Here is a 13544-nt window from a genome sequence, read left to right as displayed (position 1 = left end):
CCATTGTGCTGCGGGGACTGTTGGGTTAAACGTGCCTCCATATTAAAATACAACAGTTTCAGTAAAGAGTAGAACTTTGTCCATGGTTGCACGTGCAGCGCACAGATCAAGGCGAGGGCCCTGCACCCCATGAAAGATAGGTGCAAGGGTTTAGTCTTCGGCAGCATCCATATAGCAAATATTATGTACCCCAAACTATATATGTTGGACTATTCCAGAGCTATACTCGGCTCTGCTGGTCACTTACAATCTGTGAATAATCTTCAGAACTACAATACCCGCTGGTTTTAGCACCGATGCCTCATTTTACCCTGTAAAAATAATTAACGGATTCTTTGAAGCCTTCTGTAGGTGTCTGATACATTTGTGTAGGACAAGCAGCTCCTGAAGGTTTTATTGTAATGTGTTATTTAAAAAAAATAAATGCAAATATAGACTTTATTGTTGAGGATTTTTTTCTTTATCGTCTACAGAAAAGCAGGGCCCGGAAAAGAAAAGAATCAAGAAAGAGCCCGCCAACCGGAAGTCTAGTTTACCATTCGGTATTGGGTTATCGGGAATTCGAGCCGGATACCCGTTATCAGAGCGGCAGCAGGTTGCTTTGCTTATGCAGATGACAGCGGAGGAGTCTGCCAACAGCCCAGGTAATGGTTGGGACGGGGCTGTAGGTGCCGCTCATCCAGGGATTAAGCATATAAGCTGGATGTGGAGGGAGGGGAATTTTCTATGGCTTAAAGAGACTACAAATGCCTCAAAATGTTCCAAATTTTATACATATATATATATATATATATATAACTCAATATTTGGGGTGCGTTACGGTATTATATATGTAACTATACCGTAACGCACCCCAAATATTGAGTTAAAAAAGGGGGTCCGTCTTATCCTCCGGTTTTGTCTTACCAGAGTGGGTAGCAGTGGTGAAGTGGGTCACAGGAGGCAGAGGTTGTGCTGCCAACGGCGGTCAGTGGTGGCAGCGGCGGGTCAGTAGTGACAGCTCAGTGGCGGAGCACGCCAGTGTGGTATGTCGCAGTGTGTCCACGGTTCTGGTTCAAGTGATGGTGCCTGGAGCGGTGCATGCACAGATGGAGCTCTCATCCAAGGGTTCAATCTGCGCACGCACTGACTCCTGGCGCCATCATTTGAAGCCGGGACCACGGACACACTGGGACACCAGCCACACGCACAGGGTGGCAACCAGCAGTCTGCCCACCCACCCGCACAGAGAAGCGGCTGGCATCCGGGACAGAGGGGCAGCCAGCCACCCACACGTAGCCACAGACACCCCGGTCTCCCGCACGCACCCGGCTGTCCGCACAGACAGCCCCACCGGTAGTCTATATTCGGATTTTAAGACACACCCCTCATGTTCCTCCTAAATTTTTGGGAGGAAAAGTGCTTCTTATAAACCGAAAGATACGCTATAGATAGAATATGTATTTTTTTTTTTTTCTCAGTGTGTGGGCTGTTCAGGTAAAAGCCCAAAGCCGCCATATGAGAACTCCTCCCCCACAGCTGCCCCCTACCCCACCACCAGCACTGTGTAATGGCATCTGTATTCTCTGATCGGAGAGCCGAGGCCTTTTATCTCCTTGCAGAAATCCGGTGGCAGCGAAGCTTGGATTTCAGCGTTGTCGCCCAGACATGCACAATCCTGCAGTCTAATGTCACACCATGTCTTTGCACTGCTCTTGTTTAGAAACCATTTCTTTTTCTCACGTATTAATATTATATCCAACAATTATTCTCTGTATTCCTGGCTTTTCAGCCCCCCCCTCACTTTTGTTCTCTGTGCTTTTAAGCCACCTGCATCCACCTTTTGTATTTGATGCATGCGCCCCCTCTTGTGGTGGATATTGAGATTGCAAGTCATTTCAGGAAAATTGGTTCAAATTGCATCTTAAATACCGGGAATAAAAAAAAATCAATAGAAATCAGTTTGCCGATTATTAGACCATTAAGCCGGGGTTTACTGTGATCAAGCTGCATCACTCACATCCAGAAGATTCACTTTGTAGGTAGATGAGGTGGTCTACTGATGTCTGTGTGCTTGGTTTTTTATTTTTTTCTTAATTTTTATTTTTTTTTCTCTGGGAGGGCAGTTCAATAAGACACTATATCAACTACTACTGGGACGTCCTCACATAACTGAACAAAAGTTCTGTGGCCTCTCCATTGTATTAATATTTTATTATACTGTGTTTTATTATATTTTTTGCAAGCTGTGTCTAGAGCTGTGAAGAGGGAAAAAATAAAAGGGATTGACGCCGGCTTTGAAGGGGAGATTGATGACGGCTTTGCCTAACCGGGGTGGGGGAGGGGTGGGTTGACGACGGCTTTGCCTGACCGGATGGTGGGATTTGATGCCGGCTTTACCTAACTGGGGGAGGGGGGGGTGTTTGACTCCAACTTTGCCTGGAGGAGGGGGTTGGTGTGCGGACGCCGGCTTTGACTGGGGGATTGATGCCGGCTTTACCTAGAAGGGGGAGGCTATGAGACCGGCTTTGAGGTGAGGGGGGGTTGATGCCGGCTTTGCCTGGAGAGGTGAGGGGGGTTGACGTCGGGTTTCCCTGAATTGGGGCGGTGGGGGTGTATTTGACGCCAACCTTGCCTTTTCTATTCTCAAGAACTGAGGTATTTAGTTTTATTGCTTTACCGCTGCTTGCCTAGTTTACCATCCACTTTTGCAGTTCGATGAGGCGGCCTGTCTCCTAGGCAAGAAGTTACAAGACGCTGGACAGATGGGTGGAATCGGACTGGCATCCATGCTGCTCTCCAATGCTACAGAGATGCAATGTTGCCTTTGTTTGCAGCTTTAGGAAGCTCAGATTGGGCTGTTGTCGCAGCCATGTCTCAGATCCAAGCTGTCAATCTTTTGGTGCCCCCCCCACCCCCCTCCTTCAAAGAGAATGGCAGGAGACCACGTTTAAACTAGTATTGCCGCCTAATCATTCCCAATCTTTGGTGGGGAGGGGGGGGATGTTAAATGGTCAGATGATCAGTGACTAATCTATATTATAGATATAGATAGATACAATCAATCCCTTTCTAGAGCAGGGAAACCCCCTGAAAATTGTCCTAATACGAGACCTTGAACACTGACTTAAAATATAAAGATGATTAATTTGATATGTCATTATTTTTCTTTCTCAGTTGACACCACACCAAAGCATCCTTCTCAGTCTGTCGGTCAGAAAGGGACTCCCAACTCCGCCTCCAAAACCAAAGACAAAGTGAACAAGCGGAATGAGCGGGGCGAGACTCGTTTACACCGGGCGGCCATAAGAGGCGATGCGCGGCGTATCAAAGAGCTCATCAATGAGGGAGCCGACGTCAACGTTAAAGACTTTGCAGGTAACTAACAACATGGAAGCGGCTCAGACACAAGCCATGTATTTCTTTTGTGCATTTGCCAGTAGGAAAGAGTTATAACACTGATGGTTTAGGTCCATTATTGCTGAGATTTGTAGTGCAGCAAGACTTTGCATTAATTTGCAAACCACTTCCATTTGGAAATGTCTTTTTAGTGCTTAAACTATGCAGAGATACTTGCTGGGGTTGTAGTCTTACAATAGCGTGCATGTGGAATATTGAGGACCCTCTTGCTCTATACAAACACCTTTTTTGTCTGATTTTATTCGTTTCAACTCATGTTTTCCTCTTTGGCAGGATGGACGGCCTTGCACGAGGCATGTAACAGAGGTTACTACGATGTTGCTAAACAGTTGCTGGCTGCCGGAGCCGAGGTCAACACCAAAGGGTTGGATGATGACACCCCCCTCCATGATGCGTCTAATAATGGTCACTTCAAGGTGAGTGCACTTACACCTGAGCATTCTAGATGTTGGGTCACATCAATCCCTGGGTAGAGAGAGACCTTCCGTCCTTTTAAACCATATTTCTGAGCTGCGATATTCATTCCCTTATTTTAACATACATTACTTTAAGGCTCTGTTTACATTGTTTTTACCTTTCATTTAGCATCTACACCAGGGATGTTTTAGTTTTACACATCCACAGATGGCACCAGTGGTCTTTTAGTTGGACTTATACCGGTGAGATGCAGGCCACGTACCACAAATCGCGGCATGACCAAGATATTCTTTACATGTTCCCATCCTGCAAAGTTTTGTAGAAAACATATACAATATATTATATTCTTTTACATGGAAAGTCCTGAATGACAGATGACATTTTGTATGGCATCTGTTATAGGCGTCCATTTAGCTGATATGCTATCACAACCTTTTCTCGCCCTACATATTAAAGGCCAAAAATGAAGGAGAAATCTATTTTTTTTATTTATTTATTTTTTTTTTATTATTTTTTCTAATTTTATTTTATTCTTCAGGTTGTGAAACTGCTGTTGCGGTATGGAGGCAATCCTCATCAAAGTAACCGAAAGGGAGAGACCCCTTTAAAAGTCGCTAATTCTCCAACAATGGTTAATCTTCTCCTCGGCAAGGGAACCTACACCTCCAGCGAAGAAAGCTCAACTGGTGAGTGTAAATTAAATGTAGTAGCAATGTATTTATTTGACTTTCTGTAATGGTTTTTTTTTTTTTTTTTTTTTTTTTTGCTGTATGTTTTTAATGTAGGCTTCCTATATAAATACTGACATTTCTGATTAGAAAAAATAAAATAAATTTTAGTTTATCATTATTTTGATATTTTTATTTTTTAATACTATATTTAATAAAAAATATTACTAAAATAATATAAAACCACTATCAACTATTAATAAAAATATTTAATACAAATAAAACCCCCAATTTTATCAAATCAATAGTAATTTATTTTTATTGATATTTATTAACATCTTAGGTTATAATATAATAAAATAAAAAATCTATTTTTATTATATATTTTTATTTTTTTTCTTAGTCAAGAAATATCAAGTATTAATATAAGATGTAATAAAAAAATAAGAAAAAAAATCATTAAAATAAGTATTGACTATAATACAATATATTTATATTATCAATAGTATTAATATATTCTAAAAACAATAACAAATTGTTGGGGTTTTTTTTTTGTTTTTTTTTTACTGTATTTTATTTAGTTTTATATTTATTGCACATTTCTCTTGTTTTTCTTTCTAAATTGGTACTCATAGCTTTCTTTTCTTTGTTTCAAACAGAAAGCTCAGAAGAGGAGGATGCACCTTCATTTGCACCTTCCAGCTCGGTTGATGGCAATAACACGGACTCAGAGTTTGAAAAGGGCTCGAAACACAAGGGCAAACATCATCAGGACCCCCCTAAAAGCACGCCAGTGAAGGACGAGTACGAGTTCGACGAAGATGACGAGGAAGACCGCGTACCTCCCGTGGACGACAAGCATCTGTTGAAAAAAGACTTCCGTAAAGAGACTAAGGCGAACAGTTTAATTTCTATTCCTAAAATGGAAGTAAAAACTTACTCTAAAAATACGACTGCACCAAAGAAAGCTGCTCGCCGTATCTTGTCCGACACATCGGATGAGGAGGAAAACTCTGTCTCCTTAGGGGCTGCTGAAAAGCTCCGGTTGTCAGCTCACACCGTTCTACCGAGCAATAAAACCAGGGAGCAACCTGTGTCCAAGCATAAAGAAAAGAGTAAAGTGAAAAAGAAGCGGAAGAAGGAGTCAAAAAACAAAGAAGTAAAGTTTGGGAAGAAAAATAACATTTTTTGTTCTGAGAGCGAAAGTGAAAACTTGGAGAGCGATGTGGAGAATGATATGCTTTCCTTAGACAACTCGAACTGTGTGAAAGACTCTGCCTTAGCTTTGAAGGAGACTTCTTTGTTTAGCTCTTTATCTGCATCTTCTGCATCTTCTCAAGGGAGTTTAGCATCACAGAAGCACAATGCTAATATCCCAGACCAGCACTCCAAGCATTGGAGGACAGACAATTGGAAAACCGTATCTTCTCCCACCTGGTCAGATGTTAGCTCATTGTCAGATTCCACAAGGACGCGGTTGACTAGCGATTACGATTACTCCTCAGAAGATTCCAGCTTGGAGTCTGTGAAACAGGTTAGAAAGAAACACGAGCACAAAAAGAAAAGTAACGCTCATAATAGCATATACGAAAAGAACTCTTTCCATCTTCATGTTGAAGGTGCGATCCCCAAGTTAGACAAAGAAGGTAAAGTAGTGAAAAAACATAAAACAAAACATAAACACAAAAACAAAGAAAAACTTCCAAATCAGAACAGCCAGGAGGTAAAGATCCTTAAAAGCTTTTCTTTCGACTATGACGACTCCAAACAGAAATCGGAAAAGTCTCTAAGCCTAGAGGTTGATGTTCCCGAAAAATTAAAAGTATTAAAACACGATCATGATCACCTCAGGAAAGATGACAAATCCCTCCCCAAGGTTAAATCCGAAGAAAAGGACTGGTCGTTTAGAGATGAGGGGGGCAAAGTTGCCAAAGAGGACAAGTCATCGAAAAAGACAAGGGAGTCTAAAGATGGGAAAACATTCAAAGAGGACAGAGACCGCGCTAGTAAAACGGACCGAGAAAAAACGGTCAAGGAGAAATCTCCCAAAGATGACAAACCTAAGACACACAAAGATGAAAAGAAGAAAAAAGTAAAAGATAAATCTTCGAAATCTGAAAAGAAAGCTGAAACGAAAGACGAGAAACCTTCTAAAAACGAGAGGGAAAAGATCTTCAAAGAGGAGAAGGTGAAAAAGGAAAAATCTCACAAGGAGGAAGCGGCTTTCGAAGAGTTTAACAACAAAAGTAATTTTTTAGACAACGAGGAAGCAAAGTATAGTACTTCCGATGACCAAGGTTTATGGATGTCTGAAATGTCCTCAGATTCTTCTTTTGATTTTAAGGCAGAAGATAGTTGGGACTCGTCCTTCACAGATTTTAGAGAGAGTAAAAACGATACAATCCCAAAACTTGTAGTGGAGTCTATTAAGGAAGAAGCCAAGGATAAAGAGTCTAAGAGTAAAGACAAGAGGGACTACGGAGATAAACCAGAGAAGGAGGTAGCCCCTAAAAGGAAGGATCGAGACTCTTCAGACAAGGCTTCTGACAAAAAGAAAGACCAAATGGACTCTCACAAAAACACCCCTTCCTACACGGCCGAGAAAGAGAAGAAACGGAGGGACTCGGTAGAGTGCACAAAAAGCCGGAAAGATGGAGATTCCATAAGAAGAGATTCTTTGCTGTGCAAGGATCGAAGAGATTCCAAAGTTAAACAAGAAGAGTCTTACAAGGAAGACCTGAATGACTACGGATCAGAAACCTTTTTTAAAGAGAAGTCTGACCTAGACACTTTCCCCAAAAATTCTGAGACGCGAGAGCGGCATCATTCTGGTAAAGAGAAGAGAGACCCCTCGGAAAAAAAGGAGAAACCAAAATCTGAGAAACATCGAGAAAAATCTAAAGATGCCGAGCGAGAGAAGACAGATAAATCAGTTGAGAGAAGTCAGAGGGAAAAGGAAGCTGATAAAATGTCTCGAGATAAGAAAGATTCAAAAGAAAAACACAAAGATGTGCACAAAGACAGAAAAGCTTTCTCTGATCAGAAAACCGAGAAAAAAGATAAAACCTCCTCCTGTATCGAAAAGGACTTTAGTGACAAGAAGGATGAAAAGAAAGTAAAGGGGAAAAACTGGTATAGCATCTCTGATATTTTTACGGACGAAAGTGAAGAGGAAGAGCAAAGGTTTGTCCAGAACTTCAAAATCACCGAAGCCTACAATGACTTGCACAGCTATCACGAGAGGGAGACCACCCTACAAGACAAAGATACGTCTCAGTCTGAAAAACACAGAAAATACTCCAGTGACAAGCAGCATTCTGGGGAGAAACAGAAAGACAAAGAACAGAAGGAGCGGAAAAAGGAAAAGGGTCAAGGAGAATCCGGAAAAGAGAAAAAAGAGAAGCTCGGAGAAAAACACAAAGACAAGAAGGACAAGGATTCTCTTGACAAATACCGTAAGGATAGGGTGTCCCTAGACTCCAACCAAGATAAGAACTGTAAGATAAAAGCCACTGACAAAAAGGACAAGAAGCATCCTCCAGAAGAGAAAATAAAGACCAAACACAAAGAGAAAGCCGATCATTTTAAGGACAAGAAGTTCTCAAAGGGCGAATCTGAAAAAAGTATGCTAGAGAAATTGGAGGAAGAAGCTCTCAACGATGACTCGAATGATAAAATTAGTGAAATTTCTTCTGACAGTTTTACAGACCGGGGCCAAGATCCAAGTAACATGTTTGAGACTCCTGTAATAACCAACATGGATATAGTAGAAGAAAAATACAAGGATTCGGTGCCTGTGCCTTGCTTAGCAGAGAAACTTAAAGAAAAGGAGAGAAATAGACACTCTTCGTCATCCTCCAAGAAAAGCCACGAGAAAGATAAAGTTCGGAAAGAAAAGTCGGAGAAAAAATCTGAGCGAACAGAGGATGTTAAGGATTCTTACAGCAGGCGCGAGTCGATGCAGTACGAGCGAGAAACTCCTGCAGGAGACGCTGAGTCTTTTCCGGTGTTCAGCGTCAAGACTGAGACTGAAGAGGAATTGGACCGAAGTACAGATTATATGTTCTCAGAAAAAGAGAAGCACGATTCTGAAAGAGAACTCGTAAAGAAGTCCGAAAAGGAGAAAGTTTATGGCGTGAACACATCAGCTGTGAAAGAGAAGAAAAAGAAAGATAAACATCGGGAGAAGAATAAAGATGAAAAACACCGAGACAAACAATTAGAGGCATTCTTCAAGCATCACAGGGACGAATTAAAAAACGCAAGAGATAAAGAGCCACCTCAAATAAACGCGAAAGAGAGATCCAAAGATGACTTGGGGAAGTTTAGTGAAAACCGTCTGAAAGACAGATCGAAAGAAAACTCAGAGAAGGACAAAACAGACGGTGTAAAAATCAGTAACGGAAATGAGAAAGTGTTGCCTATTAAAGAGTCCAACAAAAAAGACACCAGACCAAGGGAAAAACTGTTGGGTGATGGAGACCTTATGATGACCAGCTTCGAAAGGATGCTGAGCCAAAAAGATCTTGAAATAGAAGAGAGGCACAAAAAGCATAAGGAGAGGATGAAACAAATGGAAAAGATGAGGCACCGATCTGGGGATCCAAAGCTGAAAGAGAAGAAAGCCGAAGAAATGCGCAAGCGGAGCTTGGATTTAAGTACCAAGAAAACATCTGTGCCAGATGCCGTTCAGAAAGAAAAGAAAAATAAAGATTTACCACCTTTAATTATACCTCCCCCTGAAAATAAAGCTCAAGCTGTTATTGGGAATGACTCTAAAGACTGGCTAAATGGCCCCCAAATGAAGGAAGTGCTCACAGCTTCCCCACGACCGGATCAGAACAGGCCAACTGGTGTCCCAACACCTACATCTGTAATCTCCTGTCCGAGCTATGAAGAGGTCATGCAGACCCCTAGAACTCCATCATGTAGTACAGAGGACTACCCAGAGCTAATGTTTGACTGTTCCGATAGTCAACATACCTTGCCTGTGTCTGCTATGTCCATGAATGCCTGCTCCCCAACTTTTTTTGATCGGTATTCGACTACTGGAACGTCAGAAACTCCAAACCAAACGCCAACTAAATTATCTTCCTCCATAAACCGAAGCCGTTCAGTCTCTGTTGATGTAAGAAGAGTTCCTGAAGAGGAGTTCCCTGCTTCAGAGATGAAATTTTTCAGACAACAGAGTGTCCCTGCATCTTCTAGCTTCAGTTCACCCATGCAGATTATGATAGAAGATAAGGTTCAACCTCTTGTGCCTGCAGAGAAATTTCCATGTTTGTCTCCCGGTTATTACTCACCGGGCTACCCGCCTGATGATGTTACTTTTCCACCCGGTGATATTGCAAGTATTGCTCCATCTCCTGACCGTGTCTACTCTGGTGTACAAGCAAAATCCTCGCCTTCAGAAAGAGATGACTTGCTAGAGCCTTCTACCGAAAGTGCTGTTCCACCAGACCTTGGCTTACAGTGTGATTCTGCAGAAGCACAACAAGCTACTGAATCCATTCTTCCTAAAGAACCAAGCTTTTCACCACCGGAGTCTAACTTCATTCAGCAGGAGTCTGGCTTTTTAGAAACTGAGAATAATTTTATCCCAGACAGTAATAGCTATACATCTGAACCAGACTTCATACCACAAGAGTCAGATTATTTGCACCATGACCCTGCATATATTTCTCAGCAGCCAGGCTTTCTACCTCAGGAGTCAGATTTTATGCCCCCAGAGCCATCCTTTATGCCAGCAGAACAAAATTTTGTGATCCATGCGACATCCAATTTTGCCCCTTCCGAGAGCGCTTACTTGCCTCGTGAATCTGGCTTTCATGCCTCCCATTCAGAGCCCTCCTTTCTACCTCCCGAACCTGCTTTTATCCCACCACCACCGGAGTCTGGCTTTCTTCCTCCCATTGAAGAAAATACCTTTGATTCTCCCATTTCTGAACAGCATCTAGGTTGGGTGAGTCCAGCAAATAGTAATCCGGAGTCTGTTATCGCTCAGGGTGTAATGTGTAGTAATTCAGAGGAACACGGAAGTTGGCCAATGAGACCCGAGCTGGTGAAGTCGCCGCAAAGATTTGCAGAGTCGCCAAAGCATTTTTGCCCATCAGACAAAATTCTTCCCGCTTCAGTTCCTTTCATTTCATCATCAGATTCTCCCTACCCAGTCTCTCCTGTTTCATATCCAATGTCTGAAGCTGCTCCTGAGGAGCTGAAAGAGGAAGATGAAGCAGAGGAAGTTACACCTCAACCTGAAGACCAAGGCTCATACATGTCTCCTACATCTCTCCCTGCTTTCTTTGATGATTGCAAAAGTCATCCAGAGGAACCCCAATCTCTACCAGCAGAGCCTCAAGTTAACATTGACCCTATTGGAGACACCTTAACATCCGTCAAAGAAAATTTTGTACAGCCCAGTGAAATCCACCCGGACGGTCAAGAAGAGCCGGAGCCATGGTCTAATCCGTTTTCATCAGTAGTTGATGACTTGGAATTTGGATCCTTCTCGTTACCGGAGCTTCCTCTTCCAGTCAAAGATGAAAATGATGTAGACGCCTGTGAACAGTTGAACATCACTGCTGAAAGTCCACCTGCTCCTTCTGATGACCCTGTTGAGAGCACAACAGAAATGCATCCTGATGAAATAGATCTTCCAAGACCAGCAAGTCCAGAAGAACAACCCTGTACAGTGGAAGCAGTTGAATCACCACCTGATATGCCAGAGGAAAAGTCTGCTGACGCCATTGAAGAATCTACTTTGGTAGCTCCAGAAGTTTCCCGCCCTCCAAAGCAAATATTTGACCCAAAAGTATCCCCGCCTCCAAAGACAATGTTCGACCCAAAAGTATCCGAGCCTCCAAAGCCAATGTGTGACCCAAAAGTATCCCAAACTCCAAAGCCAATGTTCGACCCAGCATCTTTCCCTCTTCCATTTGTACAGCTGGAATCTCTGGAAAAAATTGATGCAAAAGTTCAGGCAAGCCTAAACATTTTAGAAACCAGTGTTCAGGTGTTGCCGGAGAACCTTGTGTCTGATAAGGCGGATGAGAGTGCACCAATAGAAAAAGCTAGTAGTGAACCGCTCGTCCAAGCAGAGACCCCTCAAATAAGCCCCAGCACAGATGTCCCAGAACAGACGCCAAAAACTACAATTGATATTCCAAAGCCGCCTAAAGTGGAAGAGCCACCTCTACGTATGACCCGAAACAGGGCTCAGATGCTTGCCAATCAGAATAAACAGAATTCCGCACCTGTAGAGAGAGAGCAGCAGGTGATCACGGCACCCACCACCCGTGGCAAAAGTAAAGTCAGCGAGGAGGAAGAGACTCAACACCCGCGAAAGAAAAAGCTGCAGAAACCTAACCAGCTCCAGCAGCAAATAATCAGCAACACCAGTCAGCAGACTCGGGAAATGATACAACAGACTCTGGCTGCCATAGTGGACGCCATAAAGTTGGATGACATTGAGCCGTATCACAGCGACCGGTCCAACCCTTACTTTGAATATTTGCAAATTAGAAAGAAGATTGAAGAGAAGAGGAAAATCTTGTGCTACATAACTCCTCAAGCCCCGCAGTGCTACGCTGAATATGTCACCTACACTGGCTCCTACTTACTGGATGGCAAACCACTCAGCAAGCTTCACATTCCAGTGGTGAGTTGTTGCTACCAAAACAAAGCTAATGAACACCCCCCTTACATAATAAAGCAACTTTGCAAGTAGTTTTGGTTTAAAAAAAAAAAAAACACAAAACTTCTGACTTTGTGCAGTTTGATCCTGCAGTCAGTCATGTTTTCTTAGTAATCCAATGACCGTGGCCATACCTTCTTATATTAAGGCTATTTGAAAAGTTGTTTCCCCTTCCACCCTTGAAGCAAGTAATGTGCACAATCTGATTCGCAGCATGTCCTTTGGGGCACTGAAGTCTGCGACAAATCCACGGCATAACCTGCGTGTAACATATTTGAGAATTTTGTAGGGAATTTTGATTTTTCATATAAATAAATTACTGGGAAGAATTATGTGCTGGGACACTTAACCCCTTCACGACCAAGGACGTACCGGTAAGTTTAAATCATGTTGGTGTAATCGCTGCCGGCTGCTGCTGTTAGCCGGCAATGATCCCTGCACATGTCTGCTGATTTTTGAACATCAGACATGTGTGGCTATCAGGCACAGGTGGATGTGTGATCCACCCGTGCCTGTTAACCGATTAGATTGTGCTGTCAAAATGTGACCGCAATTTGAATGGCCGGTGTGGATCGTGCCTTTCCCCATTACCATCAGAGGCCCCATGCCACGATCACAGGGAGCAAATAGCTGCCATGGTAGCGACGGTGTCATGTGATGGCTCCTGTCACTATCATGACGTAGTTCCGTTATAGCCAACAGAGGGCCAGCTACAACAGGAACACTGCATTTCTGCTGATCAGAGCTGTGTAGCTTTGATCAACAGAAATGAGCCATTGATCAGACTGCTGATCCTTATAGTCTCCTAGGGAGGCTAGTAAAATTAAAAAAGAATAAAAAAAAAATAAAACCTAAAAGTTCAAATAATTACCCCCCACGCCCCCCCCATTCGCCACATTGAAAATGAACCAATAAAAAATAGACATTTGGTATCGCTGTCAGAAACGCCCGATCTATCAAAATATTAAATTAATCTGATCAGTAAGCGGCATAGGGGCCAAAAAATTCCAAAGCCAAAAAATACTTTTTTTTGGTTTTTTTTGTCGTCGCAAAATTTGTTCAAAAGGCAAAAACGGGCAATCATAACACCTGCGCAAAAAATGGCACCATGAAAAACGCCAGCTCAAGATGCAAAAAAGAAGCCAACATTGAGCCCCAAATCACGAAAAATGAATGCTGCGGGTCACAAAAAATCTAGCAAAAGGTGCGCCACTTTTTTTATTTTTTTTTTTTTGGACAAAATTCTGAATTTATTTTATTTTTATTTTTTTATTTTTTTTTTAACTCCCCCAGATAAAAGTAAACCTATGTTTGGTGTCTACAAACTCGTACCAACCTCAGGCATCACAACTAAAGTTTTACTATAC

The 13544-nt window shown here is 42.5% G+C and overlaps 1 protein-coding gene across 1 annotated transcript in view; it reads left to right on the top strand.

Annotated features, from left to right (window-relative positions):
* ANKRD11 (ankyrin repeat domain containing 11) overlaps window positions 1–13544 on the top strand; it is a 240009-nt gene that overhangs the window by 216599 nt on the left and 9866 nt on the right. Inside the window, exons 5-9 of the mRNA XM_075325946.1 lie at window positions 474–644; window positions 3157–3357; window positions 3673–3815; window positions 4355–4502; window positions 5144–12141. Of these exons, the coding sequence (XP_075182061.1) occupies window positions 474–644; window positions 3157–3357; window positions 3673–3815; window positions 4355–4502; window positions 5144–12141 (7661 nt within the window). The remainder of the gene's footprint in view (window positions 1–473; window positions 645–3156; window positions 3358–3672; window positions 3816–4354; window positions 4503–5143; window positions 12142–13544) is intronic.

This window comes from Anomaloglossus baeobatrachus, chromosome 10 (genome assembly GCF_048569485.1).
Source record: "Anomaloglossus baeobatrachus isolate aAnoBae1 chromosome 10, aAnoBae1.hap1, whole genome shotgun sequence".
Classification (NCBI taxonomy): Eukaryota; Metazoa; Chordata; class Amphibia; order Anura; family Aromobatidae; genus Anomaloglossus; species Anomaloglossus baeobatrachus.
This window is presented reverse-complemented; position numbering and strand designations above follow the sequence as displayed.